Source organism: Anarhichas minor, unplaced genomic scaffold (genome assembly GCF_050575085.1).
Source record: "Anarhichas minor isolate MPS153535 unplaced genomic scaffold, ASM5057508v1 ptg000021l, whole genome shotgun sequence".
In the NCBI taxonomy this organism is placed as follows: Eukaryota; Metazoa; Chordata; class Actinopteri; order Perciformes; family Anarhichadidae; genus Anarhichas; species Anarhichas minor.
The window spans coordinates 4,274,119-4,290,034 of record NW_027466467.1 but is presented as its reverse complement, the minus strand read 5'-3'; the positions used below and the strand labels follow the sequence as shown (position 1 = coordinate 4,290,034).

The 15,916-nt window shown below is 42.6% G+C and overlaps 1 protein-coding gene across 1 annotated transcript in view; it reads right to left on the bottom strand.

Annotated features, from left to right (window-relative positions):
- Positions 1 to 584: 584 nt before the first annotated feature.
- Positions 585 to 15,916, bottom strand: part of fer1l4 (fer-1 like family member 4) — a 28,348-nt gene continuing 13,016 nt past the window's right edge. Inside the window, exons 20-49 of the mRNA XM_076095960.1 lie at positions 14,952 to 15,180; positions 14,037 to 14,169; positions 13,839 to 13,939; positions 13,639 to 13,726; positions 13,430 to 13,546; positions 13,184 to 13,336; positions 12,893 to 13,088; positions 11,892 to 12,016; positions 11,201 to 11,335; positions 10,941 to 11,114; positions 10,228 to 10,338; positions 9,678 to 9,839; positions 9,339 to 9,513; positions 8,813 to 8,925; positions 8,606 to 8,740; positions 8,070 to 8,109; positions 7,395 to 7,498; positions 7,146 to 7,280; positions 6,952 to 7,071; positions 6,501 to 6,628; positions 6,249 to 6,419; positions 5,581 to 5,735; positions 5,221 to 5,402; positions 4,557 to 4,642; positions 3,781 to 3,879; positions 3,519 to 3,636; positions 2,880 to 3,003; positions 2,067 to 2,368; positions 1,671 to 1,771; positions 585 to 765 (exon numbers count right to left, since the gene is read on the bottom strand). Coding sequence (XP_075952075.1) covers positions 585 to 765; positions 1,671 to 1,771; positions 2,067 to 2,368; positions 2,880 to 3,003; positions 3,519 to 3,636; positions 3,781 to 3,879; positions 4,557 to 4,642; positions 5,221 to 5,402; positions 5,581 to 5,735; positions 6,249 to 6,419; positions 6,501 to 6,628; positions 6,952 to 7,071; positions 7,146 to 7,280; positions 7,395 to 7,498; positions 8,070 to 8,109; positions 8,606 to 8,740; positions 8,813 to 8,925; positions 9,339 to 9,513; positions 9,678 to 9,839; positions 10,228 to 10,338; positions 10,941 to 11,114; positions 11,201 to 11,335; positions 11,892 to 12,016; positions 12,893 to 13,088; positions 13,184 to 13,336; positions 13,430 to 13,546; positions 13,639 to 13,726; positions 13,839 to 13,939; positions 14,037 to 14,169; positions 14,952 to 15,180 — 4,193 coding nt within the window. The remainder of the gene's footprint in view (positions 766 to 1,670; positions 1,772 to 2,066; positions 2,369 to 2,879; positions 3,004 to 3,518; positions 3,637 to 3,780; positions 3,880 to 4,556; positions 4,643 to 5,220; positions 5,403 to 5,580; positions 5,736 to 6,248; positions 6,420 to 6,500; positions 6,629 to 6,951; positions 7,072 to 7,145; positions 7,281 to 7,394; positions 7,499 to 8,069; positions 8,110 to 8,605; positions 8,741 to 8,812; positions 8,926 to 9,338; positions 9,514 to 9,677; positions 9,840 to 10,227; positions 10,339 to 10,940; positions 11,115 to 11,200; positions 11,336 to 11,891; positions 12,017 to 12,892; positions 13,089 to 13,183; positions 13,337 to 13,429; positions 13,547 to 13,638; positions 13,727 to 13,838; positions 13,940 to 14,036; positions 14,170 to 14,951; positions 15,181 to 15,916) is intronic.

The following is a 15,916-nucleotide window of genomic DNA, read 5'->3' as shown; positions in this document are numbered from 1 at the left end:
TATTTAATCAACAAAATTAGACTTTTATACAACAGAGTTATGTTTATGTTTAGGAAAGGTGCTGATTTATCCCCTCAGATATATAATTTACATAATAATAAATATGTGATTTAAATCTGCAGTAATAGGTGTCCAGTAATATATTCTTGTGACGGATTAAAACAAAAAATCCCTGATTTTGCTCCCATGACCCAGGATGTGTTTATATAAATGAGGATGCTGGGTAATGTAGTGCAGAGAATCATTCATTGCAACAACTAACCTGATTCTCATGTATTACTGCTTGACAGATCATGTATGCTACTGCCCACTGGTTTCTTTATCCAATTTTTGCTCTCCAAATGTCTTAAAATACACATGTTTAGATCAATTAAAGGCAATTAAAAGCATTTTTAGTAAGCTCAGCTTTTAGACCTCAGTATTTCTAAAACCCTGCATACGACCAGTGTCAACATATAAAATCAAGAGTTTTACTGATCAGCCTTCGTAGTAAATATGACTTCAATCAGCCGTTAAGTGGATCAGTTCAGGATCAGAAGCCTGAGACAGTCTGTGACATCCAGGAGGAGGTGATGAAGATTTCTTCACCCTTTGATGATGAGGGAGGAGATCTGCTGTGGCAGCGTGTAGACGATGAGGCCGAGGAAGAGCGTGAGGATGGCGAGGATGACCAGAGCGATGATGAACTTCTTGAACTTCTTCCAGATGAGGAAGATGAAGGTCTTCATCGGGTTGACGAACCAGGCGAAGCTGGTGGAGGGACGACTAGAGGGAGGACAGGAGACGGTACATTTACTCAAGTATTGTACTTGTACAATTTTGAGTATTTCCATTTTCTGCTACTTTATACTTCCTCCACTTCATTTCAGCAACATAATATAATATAATATAGTTTTCCCTCCTTTATATTTATTTGAATACTTCTATAAAAAGGGGGATTTTTGGGGGGGATTTGACTCACTTTGACATTAAAACGGAATTTTTTCAGACAAATAAATCCTGAGAAAGTAAACTTTGAGACCTTTCTCTGTCTCAACAACACAGATCTTAAAACTAACAACTGACTGTTAGCTGTGTTAATATCTAATGTTAGCAAAAGAAAATACAGAATATAAATAGAATCTGCTTTCATCCATCCACACGGCGTTCGCCACATTTCCAAACGAGGCGGAAGGAGAAGCGAAAACGTCATGACCCTTAGGAGACACTTGGGAGATAGGAAGTGTTTACCATTTCAGACCATTGGCAGAGCTTGTAATGTGGCATCTGTGTTATAGAGCATCTTTGCCTTTAAGTATAAAATCTGAGCACTTCTTCCTCCAATGCAAACAGGTCTTTTGTGTCTGCTCGCTAGCTCAGAGAGCTTTTCTTCCCCCTCTTCAGGATCTCTTTGTTGACTGAAAAGATGTAAAATCCTGAGAATAAAACACCAGAAGGGAGTAAACAGCAGAGAAAGAAGAAGCTTGGAGAGCTTGCATGTTCCCAGCTCGTTAGCGTGATAGCCGTTAGCTGACCAGCTACAGCAGTTTATCAACTAGTGCAGCAGTCACTATGTCACCAAGAACCACATATTTCACAAAGACGCTTTCCCTCTTTCTAGTGTGAAAAAAATGCAAGATCCCATCCTTTAACAGTGTGTGTGTGTGTGTGTGTGTGTGTGTGTGTCGTACTTTGGTTTGTCCAGAGGCTCTGGCTCCTTGCGTGCCCGACCCACAGGGTTGCCCTCCGCCTGCTCTAATGCCACCAGCTGCAGCTCCGCCTCCACCTTCCCCTTCACACACACACACGAACACATACAGGGGTTTAAATTAGAGTTAATATTTAACGTCAGTGCTGTAATAGAAGCCTTTCGACAATGACCAGGACAAACAAATAGAACAACCCTCACCTGAACTCTAATGTCTCACATGTTGAGTTCAGTAGAATGTACATTTCTAAAGCATTAAGTAAGTCAAGACTCATTTCATTCCCATTCCGCGGGGACTTTAAAAGCAAATTTATATTTGCTGTGTCACGGCTTTGTCGTGCAGCATTCGCGTTATTAATATATTGTTTATGTTTTGTACCATTAGCAGGAAAGTGTTGCCGCTGCTGTCAGTGTACTCGATGTCCTCCTTTTTCATGTCACTCCTCTTGTCTTTTGTCTTCTTCTTCTTCTTTCCCTTCTTCTTGGCCTCCTCCTCCTCCTTCTCCTCCCTCTCGAAGTCCTCTGCCGTCTTCAGGCGGGTCAGCGGCCACCAGCCCTTCATCTTCTTGGCGCGAAAGATGGATAACCGAGGGCTGGCCCGCTCCTTCGCCATCTGAATCGTGCATTTACTGGGTGACTTTGCCGCTCGCACCATGTCGTTGAGACGTAGATCTATGGAGCCTGAGGAGGAAGAGGACGTTAGTATCATCAACATTTGCTCTGTAATGTAGAGAGGATACACTGGTGAAGCTGTTGTGTCCCATAATGCACCATGAATCTTGAATAAAAATGCGACGTGAAACATAACTCAGGTCCATGTTAAGGCCACTCTGAAATGTTCAATTTAAAATGTTTTGATTTTATTTGTCCATGTTTGGAGATATGGAGATCTAAGATTTCTGGAGTGAAGTGCCCTTAGAGCTGCTTTTTACGGTGGACCCGAGAGCTCAACGCTCTACAAATTAAAGGAGCAATGTGTAGGATTTAGTAGCATTTAGCACACATGCAAATAGACACAGAAGCAAATTAAGAAAAAACATCTTCGCCGATTTGACAACACATGTGCAGCATTTAGAAAATTGGAGATTGCGCTGAATTTATCAAGACATAAACATGGAGGAAGTGTTTACTTATCATAAGTCTGTTCCAGTAAAGGTAAATATGTGAAATATTTGAGAATTTGTAGTCTAACCCAGGAAGTCGTTGGCAGCGATGCGGTCGTAGTCCCAGACCTGCAGCGTCAGAACAGCCGGCTGTCGAAACTCTGACTCCTCCAGAGAGAAAAAGGACTCCTTCTTCTTAAACACCACCTCTTTCTACGGGACGAGAGGAGCAGATTTACGCTCACTAACAACCAGACTGACTGTTGGCGTCCTCCTAGTGTTCATTACAGCCACATTATGAACACTTATCTATTCTAAAAGTGTAGAGTTTTGTCCTGAGGAAAGATCCTGCGGTCATTAAAATCTAAAAGGTTCATCCTCTGGAGAGCAGGGGTGTGACCAGGAAAGGCGACTCTTGCGGTTGCAAAAAGAAGTCAGATTGTATAGAAGTCTATGAGACAATGACTCTACTTCTCTCTTGATTTATTACCTCAGTAAACATTGTGAACATGAGTTTATGGTCTCAATCTCTAGTTTCAAGTCTTCTTCAATACAGCATGATGTTCATTTGGTAAATTAATTATCCATTTATTAATTTAAAGGTCGCGGTGACTACAGCCACTTCTTATATACAAATCTATTTGACAATGTTCCTGCTGTGGGACTAATAAAGGTTAATCTTATCTTATACAGTCTTTGGGTGTCACCAGGTGTATATGTGTGTGTACCTCAGTGGGAAGGTAGTCGAAGCGGAACACAAATCTCCAGTTGAAGTTTCCTTCTCCGGTCAGAGAGTTGAAGTGGACGTCAGTCTCCTGTTTTTCTCCTTCCAGTCCTTTTATCCATCTGCAGAGATCAGAACAGAATAAAACCCACAGAACGGATTGCAACCGCTGATAGCACCATGACGTTATATCATCCGGGACCGACTCCAGTAATTTTACAACCCTTGTGATTAATCTTGTGTGTTTGTGTGCTCGTGAATCGAACCCTTTCATGTAGATGTCAGAGCTCGGGTCTCCGGTGAACGGGTTGACATCGTCCAGAAACACGTCGTCGGTGTTCCAGATGATCACTCGCAGCTCGTACCTGTCGTCATGGAAACAACAAAGTTTACATCTGTTTTATGTCTACGGGTTACTTATTGTAACTCCTTCTCTACTCTATTCTACTATACTCAAAAGATTAGTTTCCACTCTATTGCACTCTACTGTACTATATAGATTGTATCCGACTCTATGGAGCTCAATAGATTCTATTTGACTCTACTGTATTTGTTAGATTATATTTGACTCTAGTGTACTCAATAGATTCTAATCTACTCTACTGTACTATATATAGATTTTATTCAACTCTACAATACTTGATATATTCTAATCGATTCTACTGTACTATAGTTTCTATTCTTGTCTACAGTACTATATATAGATTTTATTCGACTATACTATGCTTGATAGATTCTAATCGACTCAACAGTACTATATTAAATTAGCCTCTACTGTACTCGATAGATTCTACTTCACTCTACTGTGCTATATAGATTCTACTTCACTCTACTGTGCTATATAGATTCTATTCTTCTCTACTATATAGATTCTCTTTGACTCTACTGTACTATATAGATTATATTCTTCTCTACTCTATAGATTCTCTTTGACTCTACTGTACTATATAGATTATATTCTTCTCTACTGTACTCGATAGATTCTATTTCCCTCTACTGTACTATATAGATTCTATTGGACTACTGTTGGTGTGTGACCTACTGTTCAGGTAGGCGGGGCTTGATGTCAACAGGAGGCGGAGCCGGGATATCAGTTGGAAACATGTCAACCCACATATGAAGGTAACCCTGGGACACACACACATTGCTGATGACGTGCAGTAAACCAGTAGAAGTACAACAACAGCAACATAACAATTTATTTTTCTTTCTTTTTCATGCAGATTACCATATATTTTACATTTCTTTATCGATCACATGAATATGAAACAATGCAAAGGACAGTTTCATTATTAACTGAATTTGTATTGACTGTTCAAAACACAGTGCAGCTGTTTCAAACGCTTTTTATGTAACAGTAACCTACTGTACAACCCTGTGTCAAATACACTATGATACAGTCAAGTACTGTATATAAAACCCAGCTTACTGTAGTTCAAAGTACAGTTAGTCTATAGACTAATTGTACAATGCAACATAGCATTGACTGAGTTGCGGCGAGGTGCAGCAGTACGTGCTTTGGTAGTTCCGTTAGACAATTACTGTAGTTTTAATTTTTTTTATCCCCATGTGTTGTCATGTATGAAAAGACCCAAAATGAACACTGTATGTGGTGTACTTGATTAAAGCACATTACTTAAACAGCATTTGCATGTAAATGATTCTGTCCCGAGCTTTTTGATTCACTAAAAGCGGTTTCACCGTACCTGTGGCAGTCCAGGTTTGTCCTCGTTCAACAGGGACCGGATCTCCACGTGCTCTGGGACCAGAGGAAGGGCTCCGGTGATGAACTCGTTCATCTCCCCCCAGCGCCAGAGCACGCTCAGGGCTGAGTGCTCCTCCATCTCTACCTCCTCCTCGGGAGACCACTGGTTCTTCTTTAACAGACCTGACAACAACAACAACACTCTGGTATAATACAATACTGTTACTGCCGCTGATGCAACTGGAGGTTGCAGAGTATGACGGAAACCCTAGTAGTACTAGTAGTACTGTGTCAGTAGTAGAAGTTGCCTCCTACCTATGACTAGTCTAGTTCTACCTGTCTGTCTGTCTGTGTTAGCTACCTTCAGGTACTGCGTCTGGTGGGATCTTGAAGATTTTGTTGAGTACTTTGACCTCAGACGGTCTGTACTCTGGAGACGGGATGCCGTTGGTCTTGCAGAGCTCAGCCAAAATGGCCGACGGATTCTTCACATCGCGCCATATATTGTAACCCTCACTGTAGAGACACAGTCAAGTAGAGGGACACACAAATAGACATTTAAAGAAACAGGTACTCTAAATCTACTGACAAAGTATTGAACACATACAGCAGTTCCTGTATTAATATTTCATGTTGATACATTTTCATTTAAAATGTCCTCATATTGGTTTTATGGTTTCATAGTTCTTGTTCTAACATGTCATACTGTTTGAGCTCTAGTTCTCACATGTTTTAGTTCTGGTACTAGAGTCACAGTTTTGGTAGTAACATGTTATGTTATGTGGCAGAGGTAGTACTAATGTGTTGTAGTTTTAGTACCAATATGTCCTACTATTTGTACTGTCTTGGTTCTATTTTCACATCTCGTAAAACACACCGTGTCTCATTTTTTAATCATGTCATCGTTCTGGTTCCATCATGTCATCGTTCTGGTGCTCATGTGTGACACTGTTGGTAGTAACGTGTTCTAGTAACTTGTTCTAACACGTTGTAGTTCTGAGACTTTCGTGTTGTAGTTGTGATACTAACGTGTCGTAGTAGAGAGCCAGACCGCAGGCGGCTCTGTGGCGGCTGTAGAATCGGTTCTCTAAGTCGACCCGCGTCTCGCCGATGACGTCATCGGCCCCAATAAGATCGTGGTCCATCACCGTGACAACCAACTCTGTCTCCAGCGGGAAGGACACCGTGAATTCAAACACCCTGAAAGACAGTGTGAGACACGCAGTTGGACAGACAGACAGAGAGTGTTGAACAGGTACAGGTAGCTAGACGGGTACTGACTCTCCGAACGTGGGATTGAGCTGTTTGGGGATGTATCGATCGACGGTGTCCAGACTCTGCTTTCCGGCTCGGACCACCAGATACGGGTCGGCTTTACCGTTCGGGTCTGTGGGAGCCAGAGTGGTGGCCTGCAGGACACAAACAGAGACAGTAGAAGACACAGTAGAATACAAACACTGTAACAACTTTGTTTAAACCCAGTTAACCCATAATGCAGCTGTCGGCAGAGACATTGTGAAAGGCAGAATATGAATTTGGTTGTTTCTGTCATGAAAAGGGTTGATTTTTTGCAACCAAGTCTCACATGTCAGAAGTCTAATCAACGTTGAAGGCCTTGAATGTAACAACCGTTCAAATGTAATCAGTGTAAAGGAGATTTTATAAAATGTTTGGACGGGTTCAAGTGAGTGAGACAAAGACAGTCTGTGGATGGAAACAGAGAGACAAGTACCTTGACGACGTAGACTCTGACCAAGACTTTGAACGGTGAGTTTTTGGGGATTCCCTTGGTGATCTGACAAGTGGTGTCTTCTTCATCTCCTGGATCAATCGGATAAACCAGGAAGGAGCCCTGGAGATGGAGAGTATGGAGTAATGAACACTTCACATCAGAGCTACAAGCAGACAGCTTCCCATCCACAGTACCTTGTATTTTCCCATCAGCCTCTCCTCCTCATCCTCATCGTCATCCTCAATGTTTGCTCTGCCTTTATACAGCGGGAAGGTCTGCAGCCTGTCCTGAAACTGACTGAACTCGGACTCCAGGTCGCCTCCATACAGCTGAACATACGAAAAGACACAGAGGCAGAAACTTAAAATAATGTAACGTTAGTTCAAATCTGTTCTTTGACAGATTTGACAGACTGTAAGCTGTCAATCACAGTGACCTCTCACCGTTAGTGTGGCAATGTTCTTGCGTTTGGGAGGCTTAACCTCCACCACCGCCATTTCCTCCTCCTCATCATCTTCAATATTCGCCATGGTCAGATTAGCCCCATCTGAACAAATACATAAAACACAACTGTTAACATTGTTTTTCATATATTTCTATGTTCATTTTGTAGTATGTCTGTTTTATGGTTCATATATATTTGTTTTGGTTCTCTCCTCATATTTTACCATCTAAAATCTGGTGGAGAGCATTCCCAGAAAAGTGACGGCTCTTAAGGCAGCAGAAGATGCCTTTGGTTTTGGAGTTGCATGTTCAATTATCACATACCAGACACACTACATACATGGCGACATAGTGTACTTGTGTAATTTGAACACTGATTCTAATTATCTGCCCTCAGACTGACATGAGAAGAATGTAAATGATCACCTGAGAGCTTAGCTTTAACTTTTATTAAAACTGTACGTGGTTCCTATTCACTTCAGTACAGCAATAGTGTTATGATTTATCACAGCAGCATCTAGTGGACATTAGAGGAACTGCAGCTGAACACACTTATATCAGCTGTGTGTTGTTGCTCGAAAATAATTAAAATAATAAATAATTTCATATTTTTACTAAATAGAGAAATATGGCAAAATGGGACTGAAATATTAAAGTAGGAGTTATAACTGTACCGGTCTCAGCTTGTTCCTCCTTCTCCTCCTCCTCAGCAGCCTGCAGAGAGCCAACACATCAGACACGGTGATTAAAGAACTGATTTATAAATTATTTTTAGTCTCTTTTTAGAAAACTGTAAAGAAGTTCAGTTTTAACATTTAGTTTGTTCTTCAACTTCTCATTATTCTGTCTTGTTTCACATACTAATTGTTGGAAAAGTCCTGAAACAAGTAATATGCAATTTTCTTGTAATCATGAAACTGAGATAAAGATCTCATAACTACGAGAAAACATCTCCATATTCTTTTTCTTCTTTGTTCTTTTGTGAATGCGGATACTGACCTGAGATCAAATTGATTTATCTCATCATATTCGCTGATTTCTTTAATCTAATTTCTCTTCAGACTTTTTGCACATTGGAAGTAGGTAGTTCTTTATGCTACATGCATTTTACCTCATTCATAAAGTTACCTCTCTAATTTATCCTGTATGTATTCCTGCATTAATGTTTTTAACACATTTATTCAGACAGACAGGTAAATAAGTGTCTCACCTGTCTCTCCATCTCCTCCAGTGAAGCGTAGTATTTCGACCACCAATCCAACTCCTCCTTCTCTGGTGTCTCCTCCTCCAGCTCCCCAACCTTCTCAATCAGCTTATTCAGAGGAATTTTGAGTGTAAACATCAACTCATTCTTTAATCCTTTATGGTTGAATCTGATTGAATCTCTTTTTTTCACAGAGAAGATTAATATACGTACATTAACCAGCTTGATGGGGTTGAAGGGAATCTTTGACTGTTTAATTGACAGGCCGCTGAGTCCGATATTCTTCACTGACATCAGAGGGTTAAGCTTCTTCGTATTCTGCCTCACTGGAGAGACACAGAGAAATCTGTCCATTAAAACTACGAATCCCAGAGAGCATGGTTGTGAGAAACATCACAGAGCTTCTCAGTTATGTGACTGACGGCGTGATGAAGTGACAGATTGATCTTTGTAGGACACATTGGAGGTTTTCAAAACAATTCACATGTGGATTTGGCTCAGTGGTAGAGCAGGGTTGTCATTCAATCAGACAATTAAAATAACCCCAATTAGCCCCCGCAGGCTGTTTCTGCAGTTTGTGAAAGTGTATGAATGATTATACAGTTCTGATGCCTCTGCCATCAGTGTATGAATGGGTGAATGATGATATGTAGTGTTAAAGTCCTTTAAAAGTCTCTATACAAGTACAGTGCATTTACCATTTTACCACTATTATCATGAATACCATCATAGCTCTTACCTTTTGTTTTTGGTTCATCATCTTCCTCTTCTTGCTCCCCCCCGACCTGGCGCGGGGCGTAGTCTATGAGGCTCTGGACCACGTGGGTCCCGACCAGAGCGAGTCGACCGAATGCCCGATGCTCCACCACAAACAGCGTCAGAGGAGGGTGGAGGTATGCCTGCTCCGGCAGCTCCTGATTGGACCGAACACAGGAAGACGAAACAGGAAAGAGAAGGTTAACCATGTCTCTACCCCATATGCATGCAATGGATATTCACCAGATGTGTCCTGCAATTGAGTAAAGGTATTTCTTTAAGCCAAATCTGTGGACTTCAGCGGCCATAACTAGAAACTGACCACGTTGATATAGCGGACCAGCTCTTTGAAGTTGGAGTGAGTCTTGTAGCTCTCGATCTCTTCAGACTCCAGCTGTTCTCCTGCACACTCCACCCTCACCAGGGGGCGCTCCACCTCAAACAGCTGCACCCGCTTCAGCTCCCGCAGACCCCAGAACAGCACCTGAACAAACACACAGGTAGGACCCAGTTACTTCACACACCCAACAGCCTGATGTCCCGAGCATGCATGTCACACAGAGTGTGTGTGTGTGTGTGTGTGTGTGTGTGTGTGTGTGTGTGTGTGTGTGTGTGTGTGTGTGTGTGTGTGTGTGTGTGTATGTGCTTTTCCCATGTTGTGGGGACATTAATCAGTTTACAAAGTCACATTGTGGGGACTCGCCAGCCTTTTGGGGACAAAATGCAAGCTGTGTCCCCAATTTGGAATATCTGATTTGTTTGTCAGTGGTTAATGTTAGGGTAAAGTCTCCAGGAAATTAATGCAAGTCTATGTAATGACCTCAAAAGTGCCCTAAATAAATGTCATATATATATATATGTGTGTTTGTGACCTCGATCCTGAAGGTCTTCAGAACAGGTCGGACTCCTTCTGGGATGATGTAACATTTCTGCTCCTCCAGGTAGGTCAGCTCCTTAGGTTCCACACTGCTGGGGAGACAAGGCTGCAAGGAAAGGAAATGATTTTGTAGTTCACTATCTAGAATGAATTCATAAACACTGTTTTCTTTGTGTGTTATTACAACTCTTTTTGGTTTTGTCCATCATTTCTATCAGTAAACGTAACATCTTATACACCAAGTTAATAGCAGCCATTTGAGAAAACGGCGACATCACTAAAAAGAAATCTGACAAATCAAGAAATACGAGCAGTGAAGTGATCAGTGTGTTGGAAACAAACAACAGTTTATTCAGATTATTTAAACCAGAGCTTGAATGAGTTTTCAAGTCGGGTGGCATCCTGTTTTGGATGACGTAATGCAGTGTTTCCCGTGACAATTTTGTGAGACTGTGTTGGATGTACCTCGGATCCTCTACATTTTGTACGTATTAAAGTGAAAGATATTGGGAGCATTTCAATTGCCTCTCCACGGCTCTCAACATGGCGAAGGCGAGCCGGTAGCTCACAGCTAACGATGCTAACTGCACTAACAGTACAAACTACAGAGCAAGGTGAAACGCCGTAATAACAACGTTATCATTGATAGAAATGATGGACAATGAAGAGGTACAAACAGAGAGACTTTGATTGATCGACAGGTGTCACCTCTCCAAACCCAGAGTAGTCCAGCTCGATGAGCTCGAAGGTGGCCAACAGCTCACCAGCCGGGGCCTTGCCCATGCTGATGTCATAGTAACGGAGGCGGGGCTTCTTGTAGTGCTGCTCCACAAACTTCAACTCCGGCTCGGCAAACGCCCGACCCAGAGGCTTCGGACTGCCCTGCACACACACATACACACAAGCTGTGATGACATCACTGAAACAGCAGCAGAATGTGTGTGGGAGAAGAAGAAGCTCAGCGTCACCATTGCGTTGTAGTCGTAGATGTTGATGATGACGAGAGGCGGGTCTCGTTGGAGTTCCTCCCTCGTCCCCTCCAGCAGAACTCTGTCGAACAACAAACACTCAGACCAGGCTGGAGAGAGAGTCTCATTCAACACCTGAACACACACGCACACACACACACACACACACACACACACACACACACACACACACACACACACACACACAGAATATGTATGAAAACAGTTGTTTAATATTTCTGTGGGCTTTGAGACTACAAATGTAAAACCTGCGTAAAAGCTGGAGATGTGGAGTTTGAAAGACACGTTTCCAGGCAGGAAGGATCTAAAGAAAGACACTATCCCATTGCATTATGGGAAATGTACGATCCAGGGGTATTTGTACCCATACTAGGAATTAAAAGTTATGATATCTCTACCTCTGCTGAACAGATCTTGACCATTTATAATAGAAATGGCAGAATCACTGGAGATATATAAAAAACAGATAAAAAACATCGTTCAAGGTAAATTTTATTGTAAAATAGACAAATACTAGACATCGAAGACTCCTGACTGTTCGACAGCAATCGCAGTTTTATTTTGAAAAACAAATTAGTACAATTGATTTCTTAGAGCAGGTCGAGGCATGTGAATCGTAGGAATGTTTAAACCAATAGGACCTTTTAACCAGCGGGACGGTTGTACCTACCCTGGTGGTCTGGCACTGTGTAGAGAAGAGGACCTTGGCGAAAGGATCTGATAAGCCATTGTCATCGGCAGCAATCAGGCCACGCCCCTGGTACATGTGACATCTTAGCTGGAAGTACCTGCTGTCTGCAGAGAGAGAGAGAAAGAGAGTAAAGGGCCATCCACATCAACAACAATAACTATAATTCAATCAAACCTCATCAAACCTTATATAACTATAAAAACAACAGCAGTGGGGACCGATATTTGATGAATGATAGAAACACTGACAGTCAATCAAAATCTATCAGGGCGTGATGTTCAACAAGGCAGACGACATTGTAAAGAAACTCGCCTCCTTATGATCAATAATCAATTAAAAATCTAGGCTGAATTATCCATATATTTCAAGTGCGGCATAGTGGTGCTGTGCGTCTGTCAGAACCGTCATGGCGGGCGGATGCTGTTGATTTCAACACTTTACTGCTGATAGAAAATATGTTCCGAGACAATTTTACTAATCCACCCCTCTTGTGTGTGAGGAATACAACTTCGTATCCCTGAGTGCAACAGTTCATAAACTAATTAACTTTTTTTTTTTCGATTTTACAAACGAAAAAAGTAAAGTCCTTTATGGATGTTGTATCTGCTGTTTCTGACCAAGAAACCAAAACTAAAGAAATTATGATTATTATAGCCTCCTTGTGATTATAATACAAATAGCTAGCATGTACACGTAGTTCATATAAATGTGTAAAAGTAGGCCGTACATGTCTTGTAACCGTAGATTTTTAACTTCTCTAGGGGACAGAAGTGGACAGCTGGATTGTGCTGCTTTGCGCCACCATTTACAGAACGTTAATCGCTCATCAGCGTGGATACTCCCATCGTTATCGTGAGAGAGGTCTTCCTCCAGCTGACCAGGACAGACTGCTGTTGAGTCCAAGTCAAATTAAAACTAATCTTTTATTTTGAAGGAGAAACGTTTCTCCAATCATTCTGACAACAGATAGAATGACTCACCCTGGCAGGACAGAGTGACAGGAAGCTTCCTCTTCCCCGCGGTGACCAGCCTCCTCTGCCCCTCCTCCTCTTCCTCATAGACCGGCAGAAACTCTTCCGGCAAGCAGTTGGTGACCTCTTTACTGTACTTGGCCAGACCCAGCCACAGGTAGACCTCAAGCTTCGCGAAGATCTCACTTGCTGAACCTCCTGGCGACTGGACATACAGACAGACAGAGAGACGTTTTCAGAGACAGAGCGGAGAATGTCATAGATGATTTTAGAGATGGACTTCAGCATTAGGACCGTTACCTTCATGTAGAGGGTGGTGACTTTGCCGCAGTCCCGCCCCCTCTGCTCCTCCACCAATGAAAAGAGGATGGAGTAGGCGGGGATCCTGACGTAAGCCAACCGCTTGCTTCCACTCAGTAACCACAGAAACGCGTCTGGAATGGTGGTCTGGGGCTGGAGAGAGGGTGGGGTGTCAGACATACTGAACATACTGCAACCTTTGATGTCTTTGTGGTGAGCTATAGAGACCACTTTATGACCTCTGACCTCTTTCGCCAGTCGGCGGAGTTTGCTCAGGAGTTTCCTGCTATCCATCAACCGCTGTTTGACCATCCGCCTGGTGAGCCTCCGCCTGAACCTCACTGCCTGTCTGGCCAGAAAGACCTGGAGACAGGCGGACATTAAGTCAGAAAGACAGACAGGAAGACAGTGAGACAGACAGGCAGGTACATGGAGGCAGGTGAGAGGAGACTCACCAAATTCTTCTTGATAAACTCCTTCCTGCATTTGTCCAGGTTGTTGGGACGAAACGGAGACTTCCTGTCTGCGAAAACATTAAACTGTCTGCAGAGAGACAGACAGGAGGACGGAGAGAGAGACAAACAAGGCAAATCAAATCAAACCAAATCAAACATAATCTATTCTAACAAAAATGATTCAGTAGGAGGAGACTGACTTGCATGAGGCCACCAGCTCCAGCAGCACCTCCACCAAACGCTCCTTCACGTTACTCCTCGGCCTCCTCGAGAGACGTTGTACCTCATCAAGACCGAGCTCCTAAAAGAGGGGAAGGGGAGCAGAAGAGAGGATGAAATGTGACCACAGCTTTTTTAGGCATTGTGTGATAATAAAAAGTAAATTAAAGATCACTCGCCAGCCTGTCGGCCGTCTTGTTGAGCCAGTTCGCCTGATAGAGACGAAAGTTGTGATCTTCAAACTGACTCCAGACAAACAGACAAGGCTTCTGTTTCTCAGAGGGAGGCTGGAGAGGAAGACACTGGAACGACCTGAGAGACAGACAGGTAGACAGGTAGAGAGAAACAGACAGTAGGGCAGACAGACAGCAAGTGGATAGAGTTTGTGGAGTAGTTACTGTAGATCTTACTCCACTAAGAATCGCCACCGTATCATTGTAAATGGTAAATGGACTACATTTATATGTAGTGGCAGTTCACACACATCGATGGCAGCGAGCTACCATGCAAGGTACTGGTCAACCTATTGGGGCCAATTGACCCTTCGCTAAGTCCCGTCCTCGAACACGGACTGGCCAATCATAGCGTAGCATCGTCCATCCAACTTTATGGCTGTGCTCCAGAGACTCTCATGCAGATTTTGTTTTAGACTTCAGATTTGGGAAAACCCAGAGGTAGCTGGATGATGGGGTTTGGGAGAAGGGTGTCTCTTATTTGATGGAAGGATTGTGTCGTAGATAATTTACGTTTTTAGACGTTTATTAAGTCGTGTGCATGGGTAACAAGTACAAAGGTGTCAAAGACACACACAAATCATTTAAACATAACGACATTTAAGTTTTCAGGTTCACTTTAAGTACCATAACAATCTTTCCTTAATTAATATTTCCTCAGTTAGTGTAGCCACAGGAGTTAACCTTGAATGGAGAGGGGACTGAACATATAACTCTGTTCTTGTGATTTGGTGATACGAGAGTTGGGATACACCTTGTTTTATACATGAAAACACTGTACCATACAGCTTTGGCGAGGTTTGCGCCCCCCATGCCCTAACCACATCACGGTTAGTGGTCGTAGGTGCAGTGGTTACATACCTGTCGTACTCAGTGGGCTGGGGTCTGGCGGGAGCAGACAAAGATCTGGACTCGGGTTCGGGACTCAGCACCTCCTCTCTGTCCAGCTCCTCCTCTGACTCCAGCAGGCCCTGCACCTCCTCGGTTAGATCTTCCCTGCTCCTTCTCAGCTCCTCCCTGCTTCTCCTCAGTTCCTCCCTGCTCTGGCTCTTCTTGGATCTCTCAACCTCCACGGCCTTCCCATAATTCCCTGCCAGAAACAAAACAGCTGATGGAGCTCAACGGTTTGATGTTGGAAATGATCTGAACCCCAGGTGGCCAAAAGGGTCCCAAAGCAGGCCCAATGCACTAACTAAAATTGTTTTTGGGGATTTTTTTTATCAGTTATCCCTCGTCCATCCCCCTAAAACTGAGCCAACCTCCAAATGAGCTCCAAATTTAGTCCCCCGGTACCGGAAAAGCATTCTTCATTCACACTCTCTCACAACTACAGTAAGTTTGTTTTTATATTAATTTACAAGTTTTGATTAAATCTCAACAATGTTGTGCTTGAATTTCAATTGCTGCTACAAATAATAATGCCTGCTTGCATTAATACTAGCTATTTTTGTATTAATGCAAGCATGATCCACTTCAAGAACTGTCCTCTTCTCTCTGAACACTTTTATTTATTTTTTTGTCTGTTTTGGGGTTTTTAACCACTTCAGGGTGAAGCTGGGTGAATGTCCTGTTTGACTGTGTTTATGCCAAGTGAAAATATGCAGCAGATCAGGTCAGTTTATACAAACTGGAAGTATAAGGATGTGCTCTGCACAATAATAAATCATATGTCTCTCAATACCATCCAACCGAAAAGCAGTGAAACAGCCCTTTAACTGTGGAGAATAGCCGTTCCAGCTTTTGAAATTGTGAGAGTTTGCCAATTTCCTTAGTCTTGTGTTATAGTAAAAGTAATATCTTTAGGTGCACTGTTGGTCAAGTTTTTA